At 55.8% G+C, this 16,598-nt stretch overlaps 1 protein-coding gene across 3 annotated transcripts; it reads left to right on the top strand.

Annotated features, from left to right (window-relative positions):
- The first annotated feature begins 1,043 nt into the window (after window positions 1–1,043).
- PHKG2 (phosphorylase kinase catalytic subunit gamma 2) lies at window positions 1,044–16,440 on the top strand. Of its 3 annotated transcripts, none has more exons than XM_030562495.1 (10): window positions 1,044–1,112; window positions 3,382–3,518; window positions 4,870–5,045; window positions 11,951–12,005; window positions 12,441–12,506; window positions 12,670–12,833; window positions 13,189–13,279; window positions 13,967–14,120; window positions 14,310–14,435; window positions 15,628–15,942. In XM_030562495.1, the coding sequence occupies exons 2-10, from the start codon at window positions 3,424–3,426 to the stop codon at window positions 15,940–15,942; spliced, it is 1,242 nt and encodes a 413-aa protein (XP_030418355.1). In that variant the 5' UTR covers window positions 1,044–1,112; window positions 3,382–3,423. The 3 variants fall into 3 exon arrangements, with proteins under 3 accessions (XP_030418355.1, XP_030418354.1, XP_030418356.1); XM_030562494.1 differs by having other exon boundaries at window positions 1,068–1,112; window positions 3,379–3,518; XM_030562496.1 differs by lacking the exon at window positions 1,044–1,112 and having other exon boundaries at window positions 3,424–3,518; window positions 15,628–16,440.
- The last annotated feature ends 158 nt before the right edge of the window (window positions 16,441–16,598 follow it).

Below are 16,598 nucleotides of genomic sequence, written 5' to 3'. Positions count from 1 at the left end.
TCTCTCTCTCTAAGTGGTCTCCGTGCTACTAGATGGGACAGAGCACCACACCCTGGAGGAGTGTGGGTTACACTAACACAACCAAATGCAGAGCTATACCGCTGGGACCGAGACACGCAGGCCAGAGCACGCGAATGGGGGACTGCAGCCAAGGCAGCAGCGACACTGAAAAGGATCTAGGGGTCAGAGCGGACAAACGAGCGCCCGGCGCGGCGCGGGGGCAGCCGGGGCTGATGCGAGCCGTGGATGGGGAGGAGCAGGAAGGTGAATCGGGCGCACTGGGGAGAGTGATATGGGCCCCCCCACCCCCGTTCACATCCAGCCCAGATGCTTTAGCCAAATGCCAGGGGCTGGGCTCAGTGTGGGGGGGCTGAGGTGACATTCGCCGCCCTGGGCTCTACGGGGCCCCGGGGACAGGACACGCCCAGGGCAGCCCCCACTGCAGTGTCCCTGCTCCTGCCCCAGGGCCCATGTCACAAGGGTCACCGGGCTGTCACGTGACCTGGGGGGTCAGCTGGGGTCAGTGTTTGCCATGTGACAGCCCAGGGCACTGGTCAGGTCACGTGACCAGGCTGCTGGGGGGAAGGGAGGCCCTTGGCGTGAGGTCCCCTACCCCTGCCTCTGGGGTCAGAGGTCACCTAGCTAACCCTTTGCTGAACCAGGAAGCTGCCCCCTCTTCCCCGCTGGCTGGCCCTCTCTTGGCGCTTGATTGGTTAGCTATAAGAACTACCCGCCCCCATCCTCAGCTGACTGGCTGCTTGGTTTGTCAATCGTGATGCTGCTCCACATTCCCGTTGATGATTGGTCAATTGAGCCCTCACTCAGGTTCACACCCTCCTTGGACTCTTCATTGGTCCGGCTGCCCGCCATTCACCACATCTGGCCCTACCCCTCATCTTATTGGCCTATCAGGCTGCAGCTTAATTTTTAGCTCCGCCTCTTATTGGCTCCCCGGCTCATGACGCACGGCTCCGGGCTCGCTCTTCCTGCCTGCTGATTGGCCGTGTTCCCTCTCCTCCCCTGTGGGGTGGGAAGGAGCGGGGACAGTGAGGACCAATCGGGGCAGGCGTCGGGGGCGGGACTGGGAGTCCGGTTCGAAACAGTGGTGCCGGGTGAGTATTGGCGGGGGAGGTGGGAGCGCGGTTCGGGGGCGCCTGAGGGGCAGGGGGATGCCCGGGGGGCGGGGAAGCTAGAGGGGGGCGGGTGCATGGGGATGCCCCGTGGGGGGGGAACTGGAGGAAGGTGGGTGCATGGGGGGGCAGGGGGATGCCCCGTGGGGGGGGGGAACTGGAGGAAGGCGGGTGCATGGGGGGGACAGGGAGATGCCCCGTGGGGGGGGGACAGGGGGATGCCCCGTGGGGGGGAACTGGAGGAAGGCGGGTGCATGGGGGGGACAGGGAGATGCCCCGTGGGGGGGGGGAACTGGAGGAAGGCGGGTGCATGGGGGGGACAGGGAGATGCCCCGTGGGGGGGAACTGGAGGAAGGTGGGTGCATGGGGGGGACAGGGAGATGCCCCGGGGGGGGAACTGGAGGAAGGCGGGTGCATGGGGGGGGACAGGGGGATGCCCCGTGGGGGGGGAACTGGAGGAAGGTGGGTGCATGGGGGGATGCCCCGTGGGGGGGGGAAACTGGAGGAAGGTGGGTGCATGGGGGGGGACAGGGAGATGCCCCGTGGGGGGGGGGAACTGGAGGAAGGCGGGTGCATGGGGGGGACAGGGAGATGCCCCGGGGGGGGGAACTGGAGGAAGGTGGGTGCATGGGGGGGACAGGGAGATGCCCCGGGGGGGGAACTGGAGGAAGGCGGGTGCATGGGGGGGGACAGGGGGATGCCCCGTGGGGGGGGAACTGGAGGAAAGTGGGTGCATGGGGGGATGCCCCGTGGGGGGGGGAAACTGGAGGAAGGTGGGTGCATGGGGGGGACAGGGAGATGCCCCGGGGGGGGGAACTGGAGGAAGGCGGGTGCATGGGGGGGACAGGGAGATGCCCCGGGGGGGAACTGGAGGAAGGTGGTGCATGGGGGGGACAGGGGGATGCCCCGGGGGGGGGAACTGGAGGAAGGCGGGTGCATGGGGGGGATAGGGAGATGCCCCGGGGGGGAACTGGAGGAAGGCGGGTGCATGGGGGGGACAGGGAGATGCCCCGGGGGGGGAACTGGAGGAAGGTGGGTGCATGGGGGGGACAGGGAGATGCCCCGGGGGGGGAACTGGAGGAAGGCGGGTGCATGGGGGGGACAGGGAGATGCCCCGTTGGGGGGGAACTGGAGGAAGGTGGGTGCATGAGGAGGACAGGGGGATGCCCCGTGGGGGGGAACTGGAGGAAGGCGGGTGCATGGGGGGGACAGGGAGATGCCCCGTGGGGGGGGAACTGGAGGAAGGCGGGTGCATGGGGGGACAGGGAGATGCCCCGGGGGGGGAACTGGAGGAAGGTGGGTGCATGGGGGGGACAGGGGGATGCCCCGTGGTGGGGGGAACTGGAGGAAGGTGGGTGCATGGGGGGGGACAGAGGGATGCCCCGTGGGGGGGGGAACTGGAGGAAGGTGGGTGCATGGGGGTGGAGAGGGGGATGCCCTGTGGGGGGGGGACTGGAGGAGGGGGCAAACATGGGGGGAGGGGGATGCCCCGTGGGGTCTCCTGTTCAGGATCTGGGCACCGTGTGCCGAGGCGCTGGCTTTGACCTGGTCAGTGGCTGTGGTTGGTGGGATCCCCGGCTTGGCTGGCTGCACCCCGCACATTCCCACCTTGTTCACTCAGCATCACCGCCCCGCCTGGCCTTGTCAGCTGGCCCCTCGGTGCCCAGGCCACTCTGGCCTGGCTTAGCTCCCTCACCCTTCTCCTCCTGCTCCATCCCACCCAGAGTTCCCCCTGCTCTCCAGCTCCTGACCAGACCCTTCCAAGATGGCTCCCCCCCCAAAGTGGCTCTTGCTGAGGTCTGATCACCCCAAGTCTGGGAAAGGAGTACAATGAAAGGGGGGCTCCCTGGCTGGCTGGCTTGGGGAGGAGGTGTTGCGAGGGGGGCAGATGGATGGGGGGAGGCACATAAGTCAGGAGCAGGTGCTCTGGGAGGAGGCTAGGATAGAGGGGCTTATGGGTGGGGAGGGGGCACTCTGTGGGAGGAGGCGCATGGGTGGGGCTGCCCTGGGAGGGATGCAAGGAGATGGGTGGTCTGGCTGTTTGCCTGGAGGGGAAAGGGAAAGGGGGTGGGTGAGCTGTGGGGAACTGGGGGAGGTGAAGTGGGCTGGCTGGGGGAGGGAATGGGGTCATCTGGCTGCGCTTGGGGTCTCCCATGCTGCAGGGGAAGGTGGTGTGTGGGGGATTGTGTGTCTATGGGACAGATCACTGCTCCCTCCCCACTTGCTGTCTGACTCTTCTTTCCCCCAGCAGGTGCAGGGGTCCTGGAGCCCAGCTCCTGGTGAGCTGGCCAGCATGACCCGAGGCGTGGGGCTAGACGATGAGCTGCCCGACTGGGCCGGCGCCAAGGAGTTCTACCAGAAGTATGATCCCAAGGAAGTCATCGGCAGGTGGGCCTCGGAAGGGTCTCGCTCCCTGCTCTGGAGGAGGGTTTTTCTGAGGGGGCTCTGTGTGCATCTGGATGGGCAGCTACATCTGTCCATGGCAGGGCATGAGCAGTGAGGTGTGGGGCAGGGGGAGAGAGGTCTGTGGGTGTCAGTCTGCCTGTCTCACTGAGGTGCCTGTCTGTCTGTGGCAGGTGGGTGAGCAGGTGATGTTGATAAACTGGAGCCACGAGAATGATCAAAGGATTGGAAAACCTGCCTAATAGTGATCGGCTCAGGGAGCTCAATCTATTCAGCTTAAGAAAGAGAAGGTTGGGAGTGACTTGATCACAGTCTATAAGTATCTGTAGGGGGAACAGAATCTGATGAGGGGCTCTTCAGCCTAGCAGAGAAAGGTCTGACACAGGGCTGGGCAAACTTTTTGGCCCGAGGGCCACATCTGGGTATGGAAATTGTGTGGCGGGCCATGAATGCTCACGAAATTGGGGGTTGGGGTGTGGGGAGGGGGTGAAGGCTCTGGCTGGGGATGCAGACTCTGGGGTGGGGCCAGAAATGAGGAGTGCAGGGTGCGGGAGGGGCTCTGGGCTGGGGTAGGGGGTTGGGGTTGTGGGGGGCTGTAGACTCTGACTGGGGGTGTAGGCTCAGGGATGGGGCTGGGGATGAGGAGTTGGGGGTGCAGGAGTGTGCTCCGGACTGGGACCGAGGGGTTCAGAGGGCAGGAGGGGATCTGGGTTGCGGCATGGGAGGGGTCAGGGGTGCAGGCTTCGGATGATGCTTACCTCAAGCAGCTCCCAGAAGCAGCGGCTTGTCCCCTCTCTGACTCCTACACAGAAACATGGCCAAGTGGCTCTGCCCGCTGCTCCATCTTCAGGCGCGGCCCCTGCAGCTCCCATTGGCTATGGTTCCTGGCCAATGGGAGCTGCGGAGGCGGCACTTGGGGCAGGGGCAGTGTGTGAAGCCCCCTGGCTGGCCAACATGTAGGAGCCGGAGTGGGGACATGCTGCTGCTGCTCCTGGGAGCTGTGCGGAGTCATGTCATGCACAGAACAAGGCAAGTCCCTGACCTCGCTCCCAGCTGGAGCTCGAGGGCCGGATTAAAACATCTGAAGGGCTGGATGTGGCCCCTGGGCCATAGTTTGTCCACCCCGGTTTAACGCAATCCAACGGCTGGAAGTCAAAACTCTACATCTTATTTGTAGTCTGAATTTGTAAACATTTAATAGTGAAAGTTATTAGCCATTGGAACTAGATGATCGCAGTGGTTCCGTTTGGACTGAGAACATATGAATGGACAGAGTGTGGAGGGCTGTGGGTGTCTGTCTGTCTCACAGTGGTGTTGGTTGGTCTGTGCATGGCAGGGGCGTGAGCAGCGTGGTGCGACGTTGTGTGCACAAGCAGACGGGGCAGGAATTTGCGGTGAAGATCATCGAGGTGGCCTCGGAGCGCATGACCCCGCAGCAACTGGAGGAGGTGCGGACCTCAACGGGCAAGGAGATTGCCATCCTGCGTCAGGTGGCAGGGCACCCCTACATCAGTGAGTGACACCATGCGTCCCCCCGGGACACCCCATGTCAGTAAGTGGGTATGTTTACACTGCAAAAAACGGGTGGTCTTGAGTTCATAGATTCCAAAGCTAGAATGGACCATTGGGATGATCTTGTCTGATCTCTTGTATAACACAGGCCAGAGAGCTTCCCTGAGTTATTCCTTATGGAGCAGAGTGGGTGTTTTAAAAAAAAAAAAAAAAATCCAGTCATGATTTTAAATTTACCAGTGACTGCAAATACCCCGCAAACCTTGGTGATTCGTTCTAATGGTGAATTATGCTCACTGTTAAACACATCCGCTTTATTTCTGAGTTGAATTTGCCTAGCTTCAATTTCCAGCCCTTGGATCATGTTAGACCTTTCACTGCTGGATTGCACTGGGAGCTCATGATCAGCTGATTGTCCATCATGGCCCCCAAATCTTTTTCAGAGTCACTTGCTTCTCAGGACGGAGTCACCCATCCTGTAGTATGGCCAACATTCTTGGGTCCCAGATGTACATTTGACTGTAGTGAAACACATATCGCTGCTTGCACCCAGGGAGCTGTGAAGTAGAGGTGAAGATTTAACAGCTCAGGTTGAAGCCTAGAGGACTGGAGTCGATTTTCCCCCTGCTAACCCAAGTCAGTGTGTCTTCACTGCTAGTTTAACCCCAGTGAAGAACACACCTTTTTGCTGTGTTTGTCTACCCAGTGACACCCTCCAGATTTCCTGGGCACCCCATGACAGGAAGTCCCACCCCTGGTACTACCCCCTGTCACATACCAGGATGCAGTCCAGACTAATGAACAGCTGTGTCCCTCCTGCCTGCAACCTTGCTGAAGTGCGGGCCACCTGGGCTTCTCACAAACAGCATGCAAGTCACACTCTGTGTGTCTGTGTGCAGCTCCAGACACATCTGGGTTACGCTCTGGCTCTCACCAGCCTGAGTTATACTGCAGGGTGACCCCCAACACACCCCCATTTTTAAGACACCCCCCCCGGCCCCGGAAATGTATTTCCTATTGTGCCCAACCCTCTCCTGGACAATAAAAGTTACATTAAATTCATTTCTTTAATAGGAATAATGTATACAACTTGCCACTCCCATGGAGTTTCTTAGATACTTCACTTGAAACATACTGGATTAGATAAAATTTCTATCTTTGTACCTGTTAAACTTGTGATTGTTTTTGTTGTTGTTTTTAAGTGAGTACAAATAATGAGGCATAAAAGTCAGAAATGGTTACAAGAAACATAAAGATAAAATGCAACTGGTGCCTAACTTAACTTTGCTTTGAATTTAACAGTTTGTTTTCTGACCATGTGTATTCAGCAGTTTGACCAAACTTCTTAGCTTAGGACCCCTTCTGCAGTCCAATGGCTGCTTCCTGTGTCCCTTTAGGTGCAGAGAATCGATGGACAGAGAGAGAGAGAGAGGTGTCTTGGGGTGTTTGTCCCTCCTTTTTGTAGTTTCAGTTGCTCTTTTGAAAAACATTTCAAACTTGGTTCCAAGAGACAAAAAGTCTGTGTGGAAGGATGCTCCCTGCTGCTTTTTTCTCATCTGTTTGAGCTTCGTTTGTTTCCCTTCCTGCTTGATGACTCTGTTTACTGCTTAAATGCAAATTAAGCAGAGCACTCTTTCCTTTGTTTGTGATAGACTTGTTTGCCAACCTTGGTTTGGAACATGTGTTGTTAATGCCATGCAGAGAAATGTTAATAACTTCACATACAATGTTTCCACACACATTTTATCAGGATGACAATGATTAGCAAATTACGAGTTTTCAGATTAACCCTTGCAGGGTGTACTTTTTACAAAGATTATGACAATAGTGTGTAGGGTGTGAATACAGAAGTACGTTCTGTCACGCCTCCCCCTTTACAGAGCTGCAGTAAGATTAGCCACTGGCTGACCTGGAGGCAGCAGGTGAGGGCCCTCTTTTCTGGATAGGGGATCTTCCACCATGTTTTCCTCTCTCTTTATGGGTACAATTTCCATATCAAATTCTTGGAATATAAGACTCCAGCACAGAAGCTTGGAAATTGAGCCTTTAGGTTTTTTTTTTTTAACCAGATTAATGGCGAATGATCCATCAGTACCCTGAATTTTCTGTTAATGAGATAGGCAGTCAAGCAGTTAAGGGCCTACACTGTAGCATGATGTTCTTTTTCTATGACAGAATAATTTTGTTGGTGAGTGTCAATTGTTTGCTGAAGGAGGTGATGGGGTGTGTGATGTTGTTTTCCCCCCCCATCTGGATCAGCACAGAGCCTAGATCAGTGTCTGATGCACCTGTATGGAGTTCAAACATTTTGGTCAAAATCTGGACTAGCTAGAACAGGCTTTTTCGGATAAGACTTTTTTCACCTCTTGACGGGCCTTCATCCACACGAGTGCGTTAGGTTTATTGGTTTTTACATAGGTCTGGGTTTGAGATACAATGGCGCTGAACCTAGGCCCAAACCTCAAGGAATAGTTTACCAGACCTGTGAAAGCTTGGGCTTGTTTTTTTGGCTTGAGGTATGGGCCAGTTTTCAGTGGCTTCAACTTTTAAGGGCTCATGGGATATGTGACCTTCCCCCTACCCAGTGTTCCAAATAAGGAAATTCGGCTGCTCCAATTTTATACTTAGGCCTAACCGTAAAATCCTCTAACTCTTTGAGCTTTGACAGCACAACTGCCGAGAGTTTTTTTTTTTTTGTGATCAGCCCAAGCGTTGCTCAACACTGCGATGGCCTTAAATGCTTTGCAGAACTCTGCAAGGGCCTATGTTAACACTGGTTGACCAGCCTCTGAAAGTTGGTTCCAGCATTAATCAACCCAAATGGTAACATTATGAACTCAGGTTTCAGAGGGGCAGCCGTTTTAGTCTGTATCAGTAAAAACAACAAGGAGTCCTCGTGGCATCTTAGAGACTAACAAATTTATTTGGGCATAAGCTTTCATGGGCTAGAACCCACTTCATCAGATGCATGGAGTAGAAAATACAGTAAGCAGGTAGAAAGGAACCAACCCCTGCAACAAACTCTGTTGCCAACTCTGTCTGCATATCTGTTCAAGGGGGACACCATCATAGGACCCAGCCACACCGTCAAGGGCTTGTTCACCTGCACATCTACCAATGTGATATATGCCATCATTTGCCAGCAATGCCACCCTGCCGTGTACACTGGCCAAACCGGACAGTCTCTACTTGTCATGGTATAAACCCCCACTCTGAACCTTAGCGTCCAAAAGATGGGGTACCAGCATGAATTCCTCTAAGCTCAATTACCAGCTTAGTACTTGTAGCGCTGCCACCAACCAGGAATTCCAGGGCCTGATACACTCCGGTCCCCCCCCAAAACCTTGCCCGGGGACCCCCAAGACCCAGTCCCTCTGGATCTTAACACAAGGAAAGTAAACCCTTTCCCTCACCGTTGCCTCTCCCAGGCTTCCCCTCCCTGGGTTACCCTGGGAGATTACTGTGATTCAAACTCCTTGAATCTTAAAACAGAGAGGAAAATTCACCTTCCCCCCTCCTTCTCTCTGCCCCTCCCAGACTCTCCCTGAGAGAGAAAGTAATCCTAACACAGAGAGAAAATTAACCTTTCTCTCCCCCTTCCCTCCTTTCACCCCACCAGTTCCCTGGTGGATCCAGACCCAGTCCCCTGGGGTCTCACCAGAATAAAAAAACAATCAGGTTCTTAAACAAGAAAAGCTTTTAATTAAAGAGAGAAAAAAACAGCAAAAATTATCTCTGTAAATTTAAGATGGAATATGTTACAGGGTCTTTCAGCTATAGACACAGGCTGGGAGGGTATTCCCAAAGTATACAAGTACAAATTAAAATCCTTTCAGCAAAATACAAATTTGAACTCCTTCCAGCCAAATAAAGAAAACAACCATAAGCCTAACTCGCCTTATCTACCTAGTACTTACTATTCTGGACATATAAGAGACTGTATCAGAGAGATTGGAGAGAAACCTGGTTGCACGTCTGGTCCCTCTGAGCCCCCAGAGAGAACAATAACCAAACACTAACAGGACGCACAAAAACTTCCCCCTCTCAAGATTTGAAAGTATCCTGTCCCCTGATTGGTCCTCTGGTCAGGTGACAGCCAGGCTCACTGAACTTGTTTACCCTTTACAGTCAAAAGAGACATGAAGTACTTCTGTTCTATTAACCCTTAACCATCTGTTTATGACACTACTCAAAAAAATAAATGGACACAAGTCAGACATCAGGAATTGTAATATTCAAAAACCAGTCGGAGAACCCTTAACCTCCCTGGACACTCAATAACAGACTTAAAAGTGGCAATTTTTCAACAAAAAAAACCTTCAAAAACAGACTCCAATGAAAACTGCAGAATTGGAATTAATTTGCAAACTGGACACCATCAAATTAGGCCTGAATAAAGACTGGGAGTGGCTGTGTCACTACAAAAAAATAATCTTTCCTCTGTTGATATTCACACCTTCCTGTCAACTGTTGGAAATGGGCCACATCCACCCTAATCGAATTGGCTTTGTTAGCACTGACCCCCCCACACACATGGTAAGGCACCTCCCATCTTTTCATGTGCTGTGTATTTATACCTGCCTACTGTATTTTCCACTCCATGCATCTGATGAAGTGGGTTCTAGCTCATGAAAGCTTATACTCAAGTAAATTTTAGGCTCTAAGGTGCCATTAGGAACTCAGAGTCCCATATTTGTGATGAAAGCAGATTCTTTTTTCCTGAGCACCTTTATCTAAAGGAATTTGCCAGTAACCCCGAGTTAAATCAAAAGAGTAGAGATATTTAGCTTTGCTTAAAATGTGCATTATATCATCAATTCTAGGGATACACAGCTGGTACTGTAACACCATTGAGTTTTCTATAATAAACACAAAACCATGCAGTGTTGTATTTCTTAGAGATCAAGACCACAAGTGACGCCCTAGAGCTGTCAGGCTGTTTAATTACTCCCAGGTCTAACATGTTTTGTATTGCTGTTCAAATTTGTTCCTGCATCTTGTCAGTGGCCCTGGAGGGTCTGCTGGGAGGTGACTGGTCATTCTGTAATGATCTTATGAGTTAGCGAGTGTGTCTTCCCCAGCTCGTAAGAAAACACTTCTTTATGTTTTTGCAACACAGACAACACCTCTGCCCTTTCAACTGGTGGTAAAGCACTGCAGATATTGATGCTTTACAGGGGTGAGTCAGTTTGGCATTCAGCCATTCAATGAATCATAGAATATCAGGGTTGGAAGGGACCTCAGGAGGTCATCCAGTCCAACCCCTTGCTCAAAGCAGGACCAATCCCCATGAGGTGATGTGCTTCAGTTTCTCTTTCTACACAGTGGCTCATGTTCACCATGGCTTCCCTGCTGTGATAGGCTCAAAGTCTGTTCACCTGAACTAGTTGTTGTGGGACAACATTACCATGAGGATTTCTAACATGATCTGTATCTTTATTTACCACCCATCATGTGTTATAACTCCTTTTTTAACCTTTGTACCTCTTCCGTTACCGGCTCTTCCTCTGTCTCACTGTTAGTCAGAGCGACAGCCTCAGGATACCTAGTGGCAAATTCACCACCACCAAAATAGATTTCTTCCCCCTTTTGGTAGGATGTGGGCATAGGACCCACAATGTCCATTGCTACCCTCAGAAATGCCTCTCGTATCACAGGCAAGGGGTGTAGAGGAACTGTCTGGGGTCCTGCAGGCCTCCTGCAGTAATTCCTCGTGTCATTCTGTTTCCCTGGCCAGCAGACATTTTCCTTTAACCTGTCTCAGGTCCCGTGTGCCCTCACGTGATCAGCAAACGGTCAACCGTGTGCTAACAACATTAATTCCCCACAGTGCTGGGTGGGCACAACCAACTGCGTAGAGGGGCACCCAGGGCTTTTGGTTTTTTGTCAAGGGAGCTTCTTGATGCAATCTCCCATCTTCTTCAAAAACCCTCTCTCCATCTTTCCTTCTTGGGAGCCCCCTCTAGGACACACACTCTTATGCTGTCTAGAGTGGAGTCTGCCCTTTGTTCAGCTGCAAGACACTGGCAACTGATATCTGGGACAATGTCTTCAGTCACAGGGCTCATCTCATAGAATCACAGAATATCAGGGTTGGAAGGGACCTCGGGAGGTATCTAGTCCAACCCCTTGCTCAAAGCAGGACCAGTCCCCAGCTAAATCATCCCAGCCAGGGCTTTGTCAAGCCTGACCTTAAAAACTTGTAAGGATGGAGATTCCACCACCTCCCTAGGTAACCCATTCCAGTGCTTCACCACCCTCCTAGTGAAATAGTGTTTCCTAATATCCAACCTAAACCTTCCCCCACTGCAACTTGAACCAGAAGTAGAACCCACAGGTCTGGAGTTGTAACTTTTTTAATGACTGTTTCAGCTACATTCTGCTACTCATCAGATACCCCTCCTGGGAATCCCACAGCCAGCACCATGGGGATCTAGGTTGAGTCTCTTCTAGGGCTTGCCAACAGGCATCTTCCTTAGTCTCGATTCTCAGCTCTGCTTGCCGTTTGCTCACGTTCTCTGTCGCTTTCTTCGGCTTCCAGGCTGGCCAGCTCTGGCTTTGCAGTTGTTTTGCCGTTGCTCATTTTGATGCTTTACTGATTCCGTTTCCCGGACCCGAGATAAGCAGACAGAAAACAAACTGAGGTTAACCTCTCCCTGTCCGTTTCCAGCCAGTGGTGCTTTGACGTCTAGACGACTGGTGTCCGCTTCCCCCTGCTAACCCATGTCACGGTGTCTTCACTGCTAGTTTAACCCCAGTTAAGAACACACCTTGTTTGCAGTGCCTGTATACCCAGTGACCTGCCCCCAATCTCCTGGGCACGCCTCTGGCAGGAAGTCCCACCCCTGACGCAAGGGGTGCGCCGCTGTACCCCCCCATCCTCTCACTCCTCTCTCTCCCCACAGTCACACTGATCGATTCCTACGAGTCGTCCACATTCATGTTCCTGGTGTTTGATCTGTGAGTATGAGATCCCTGCACCCAGCCCCCACTTCTCCCACTAGGACCCTGCCATGAGTGACCCCCCCTCCTCCGCAGGGGTCTGCCGCACCGCAGGGCCCCCTAGCACACTCAGGTCTGCCCCCACTACCTGCAGGGGCCCCCCATGCCCTGGGGCTCTCATGCCAGGAATGGAGCCAGCCAGCCTCCTGCAGACCTCAGGGTTGCTGTGGTATGGGGCGGCCTGTGCCCATGGATCAGGAGAAGTGGTGCTCTCAGATCCTGTACTGCCTGACTGGGCTCCCTCCTACTCCATCTGCTCCCTGGGACGATTTCCACCCACCCCACCAGGGCTGATTGCCCCCAATCTGCCCTGTCACCTCACCAGGGCCAATTCCTCCCCCCTGCCACCGCCCGCCTCCCAGCTGGCTGACAGCGCCCCCCTTCTCTCCCCAGGATGCGGCGTGGGGAGCTCTTTGACTACCTGACGGAAAAAGTGACCCTGAGTGAGAAGGAGACCAGGTACTGTACAGCACCCCCTGCTGGCGGAAGCTGGGGCTGGAGCAGCCGGGAGGTCCCCCACAGTCAGCGCTGCTGCCCTGCTCCCCACAGCACCCTCTGTTGGGCAAGGCGGTGGCTGCAGGTGTGATCTGTTTCTCCCTCTCCTCTGCCCCGTGCCCTCCAGGTGCATCATGCGAGCGCTGCTGGAGGCAGTGACCTACTTGCACACCAGCCACATCATCCACCGTGACCTGAAGCCCGAGAACATCCTCATGGACGATCAGCTCAATATAAAACTCTCTGACTTCGGGTTCTCCTGCCGGCTGGAGCCAGGGCAGAAACTGCGGGGTTAGAGCGGGAAGGGTCTGGGGGGAGGCCAAGCTGATCTGTGGTCAGTGGGAGGGCTGAGCTAGCTGGGTCAATCCAGGGGGCATAGGGAGGGGAGAGGCCAAAGGGCTGACTGATGGTGGGGGCACTCCACACACTCCAGTCTGGGGGGCTGGCTGGACATGGGGGCGATCCAGGGTTGGGGGAAGGGAGGACATGGCTGGGCGGGATGGGGGGTTGCTGGGGACTGCTTCAGTGGCGGGGGGGGGGGCAGGACTGACTGATCCGTGGGGCTGATCCGGGAGGGAGTTGGAGGGCACTATTGGTCCCTGCTCACTCATGCCTGGGTGTCTCTCTTCCCCCTCTCCCACACCAGAGCTGTGCGGGACCCCCGGGTACCTAGCCCCAGAGATCCTCAAGTGCTCCATGGATGAGACACACCCGGGCTACGGTCAGGAGGTGGACCTGTGAGTCCCTGTTCCAGCAGCCACTGCTGGGCTGTGGGGAGAAGGGCTCATTCTAGGGGGGAGGGGTGGTGGGGAGGGTTCATTTCTGGGGTAGAGGGGGTGGTGGGGAGCGGATGGGCTTGCCCCATCTACCTCAGTTCCCATCATGGCTCTTAGACACCCCCATGTGCCCCCTGCTGGCCACCCACCCTGTGTGCAGGAGGGGTGAGGTGGGGATCCTGACCATTTCCCTAGCTAGCAGTTTTCTGGCCCCCCCGCCCACACCCAGCACCCTGATGGGTCCAGCTGGAGTGACTTGACCCCTCCTGCCTCATTGTGTCTGTGTTCCACCCATGTCCACATGGTCCTGCCTGGCAAGTGATGGGTCTGGCCTGAGAGCGTGCGGGGGATGAGGCCCTGTCTGCCAGCTGGTGCGGGAAGGTCCTAGCTCCCCACAAGTGGCCATTGGCCCCTCTTGTTGATGATCCTCCCCCCACCCGCCAGTTCCTGTCTCCACCCTCTGCCCCCTCCCTGCAGAGTTGCGATGGCTGAGTAGTGTCCATGGTTCCAGGCCAAGGATCCGTCTGTCCATCCATCCCCACCCATTGGTCTGTGTCTGTCCATCTTTCCCTGTCTATCTGTCCCCCTCCCAGTGGCGCTGCCTGCCCTAGGTCTGGCTCATGGAACTGCAGTGTGTCCTCCCCGCAGGTGGGCATGTGGTGTGATCTTCTTCTCCCTGCTAGCCGGCTCGCCCCCGTTCTGGCACCGCAAGCAGATGCTGATGCTGCGCATGATCATGGAGGGGCACTACCAGTTCAGCTCTCCGGAGTGGGATGACCGGTCCGACACCGTCAAGGACCTGGTGAGAGCAGGAGCCCTCCCCTCCATCCCAGATTGGATCAGCCTCCTCCTGCAGTCACAACCCCCCAACTCCATCCCCAAATCAATCAGCCTCTCCCCACCCCCTCTGAATAGAACAATTTCACACACACACCCGCTGCAGCCCATGGTGTGGTGGCTCAGGCCCCTCTGACTCCTCCTGTCCCTGCAGATCTCACGGCTGCTGCGGGTGGAGCCGTCGGAGCGGCTGACGGCAGAGCAGGCCCTGCAGCATCCCTTCTTTGAGCGCTGCGTGGGGCGTCCGGTCCGGATGTTTAGCCCCTACCGCCGGTTCAGGGTGAGTCACCTCCTTCTCCCCTTCCCCCCACAAGCTGGGGCTCTTCCAGCGCTTTCCCCATCACTGTGATGGGCCCTTCCAGCAAGAACCTCCTCCCTCGTTGGGTCAATGGGCTCCTGTGTCCCTAATAACTCCCCCCACTGCACTGAGCTAATGGGCTTTCCCATGTTCCCCTCCTGGCTGCATTGAGCTCTCCTGGGTTCTCCCTCTCCCCCTACTGCAGTGTTAATGGGCTTTCCCAGGTTCCCCTCTCCCCCCTCACCTGCAGTGAGCTCTCCTGGGTTCTCCCTCTCGCCTCACTGCACTGAGCTAATGGGCTTTCCCATGTTCCCCTCCCGCCTGCATTGAGCTCTCCTGGGTTCTCCATCTCCCTCGCCTGCCTGCATTGAGCTCTCCTGGGTTCTTCCTCTCCCCCTACTGCAGTGCTCTAATGGGCTTTCCCAGGTTCCCCTCTCCCCCTCTCACCTGCACTGAGCTTTCCTGGGTTCTCCCTCTCCCCCCACTGCACTGAGTTAATGGGCTCTCCTGGGCTCTCCCTCTTCCCCCTACTGCAGTGATCTAATGGGCTCTCCTGGGTTCTCCCTCTCCCCCTACTGCAGTGTTAATGGGCTTTCCCAGGTTCCCCTCTCCCATTCCTGCCTGCATTGAGCTCTCCTGGGTTCTCTCTCTCCCCCCACTGCACTGAACTAATGGGCTCTTCCGGATTCTCCCTCTCCCCAGCTTTCTCAGGTTCCCCCTCTCCCCCCACTGCACTGAGCCCATGGGCTTTGCTGGGCTCTTCAGGGTATATGCCCCCCTCCTCCATATGCTGCTTTAAGGGGCTCTTGTGACTCCCCCAGTCCCTCTTCCTTTTTCCCTTCTCCCCTTTGCTGGAATAGTCCTCTTCCCGCCCCCTTCGCACTGGGGTAATGGCCTCTCCTGCATGCTCCTCTCCCCCTAACGGTGGGGATAATGGTTTTCTCCCTCTGCCACCTGGGCTTCTCCTCCTCCTCACAGCAGGATAATGGTCTCTGCCATCCCCTCCCTCCCCCCTGCAATGGGAAAACAGTCTCCCCTGTGGCCTCCCCCTCTGCCCTGTGCTAATGGTCTCTCCTGCTGCCCCATTTCCCCCCGCCCATGTTCCCCACCCACTGGGATAATAGTCTCTCCCAGGCACCCCACCCCCCTGCTGATGGTCTGTCCTGCATGGTAGGTGCTGGTGTGGACGGTGCTGGCCTCCATCCGCATGTTCAACAACTACCGGGTGCGCACGCGGCCGGTGACGCGGGAGCTGCTGCTGCGCGACCCCTACGCGCTGAAGGGCGTGCGCAAGCTCATCGACGCCTGCGCCTTCCGCATCTATGGCCACTGGGTGAAGAAGGGCGAGCAGCAGAACCGCGCCGCCCTCTTCGAGAACCTGCCCAAGGCCCTGCTGCTGGCCCTGCTGGGCGCCGAGGGTGAGGGGGCAGAGCTGGGCCAGGGTGAGAGGGCGGAGTACCACTGCAGCACCACTGCTCCTCTCCACTAGGAGGCAGGGACCAGGCTGGGCTGTGGGAGATCCCGGAGTGGCCCCTCATTGCCTGGGCACTGTGAGTGGGGAATGGTTGCACTGAACTTCAAGCCAGGGACACCCCTCCCCCCCCAGGGAGTGCGGGGGGACCCTAGTGCAGGTTTGTCTGGGATCTCTGGAACAGGAAGGGGCAGTCCTGCCTGGGTGAGGTTTAGGGACCCCATGTGTGTCTGGCAGGGAGGGGGCTGGCATGCTGTGTGCGTACGTCTAGGATGCAGGGGCAGCTCACATTCCCCTGCCCTTGGATTCTTTTTACTGGCTCAGTATTGCATCCTGGGGGAGATGGGGCCAAATCCTCCCCTCCACCCAGATGGCAGAGTTGGGGAGATGGGGCCAAATGCTCCCCCCTCCCCGCCGGGCTCAGCCAGGCCCTGTTGATGTAGCTTCGTTAATTGTTACATTTTTCTTGTAGTCTGATTTCCTGTGCATTAGAATAAAAATCTATTGTGACCCCTACAGTGCCTGGGGCTCCTTCCTTCGTCTACGCTCCCAGCAGGGGCCCCAGGTCTGGGAGCGCTGGGCCTGGGAGCCATCTCTCCTGCGGCAGGGGCTGTAGGGGGGACCTTGAGACTGGGGTTCCCCCCCAGCAGGGGGCAGTGAGACATGGCACCACT

The sequence above is a fragment of the Gopherus evgoodei genome, chromosome 4, assembly GCF_007399415.2.
Source record: "Gopherus evgoodei ecotype Sinaloan lineage chromosome 4, rGopEvg1_v1.p, whole genome shotgun sequence".
Taxonomy (NCBI): Eukaryota; Metazoa; Chordata; order Testudines; family Testudinidae; genus Gopherus; species Gopherus evgoodei.
Note: the sequence above shows the minus strand (reverse complement) of the source record. Positions and strands in the feature narration are given on the sequence as shown.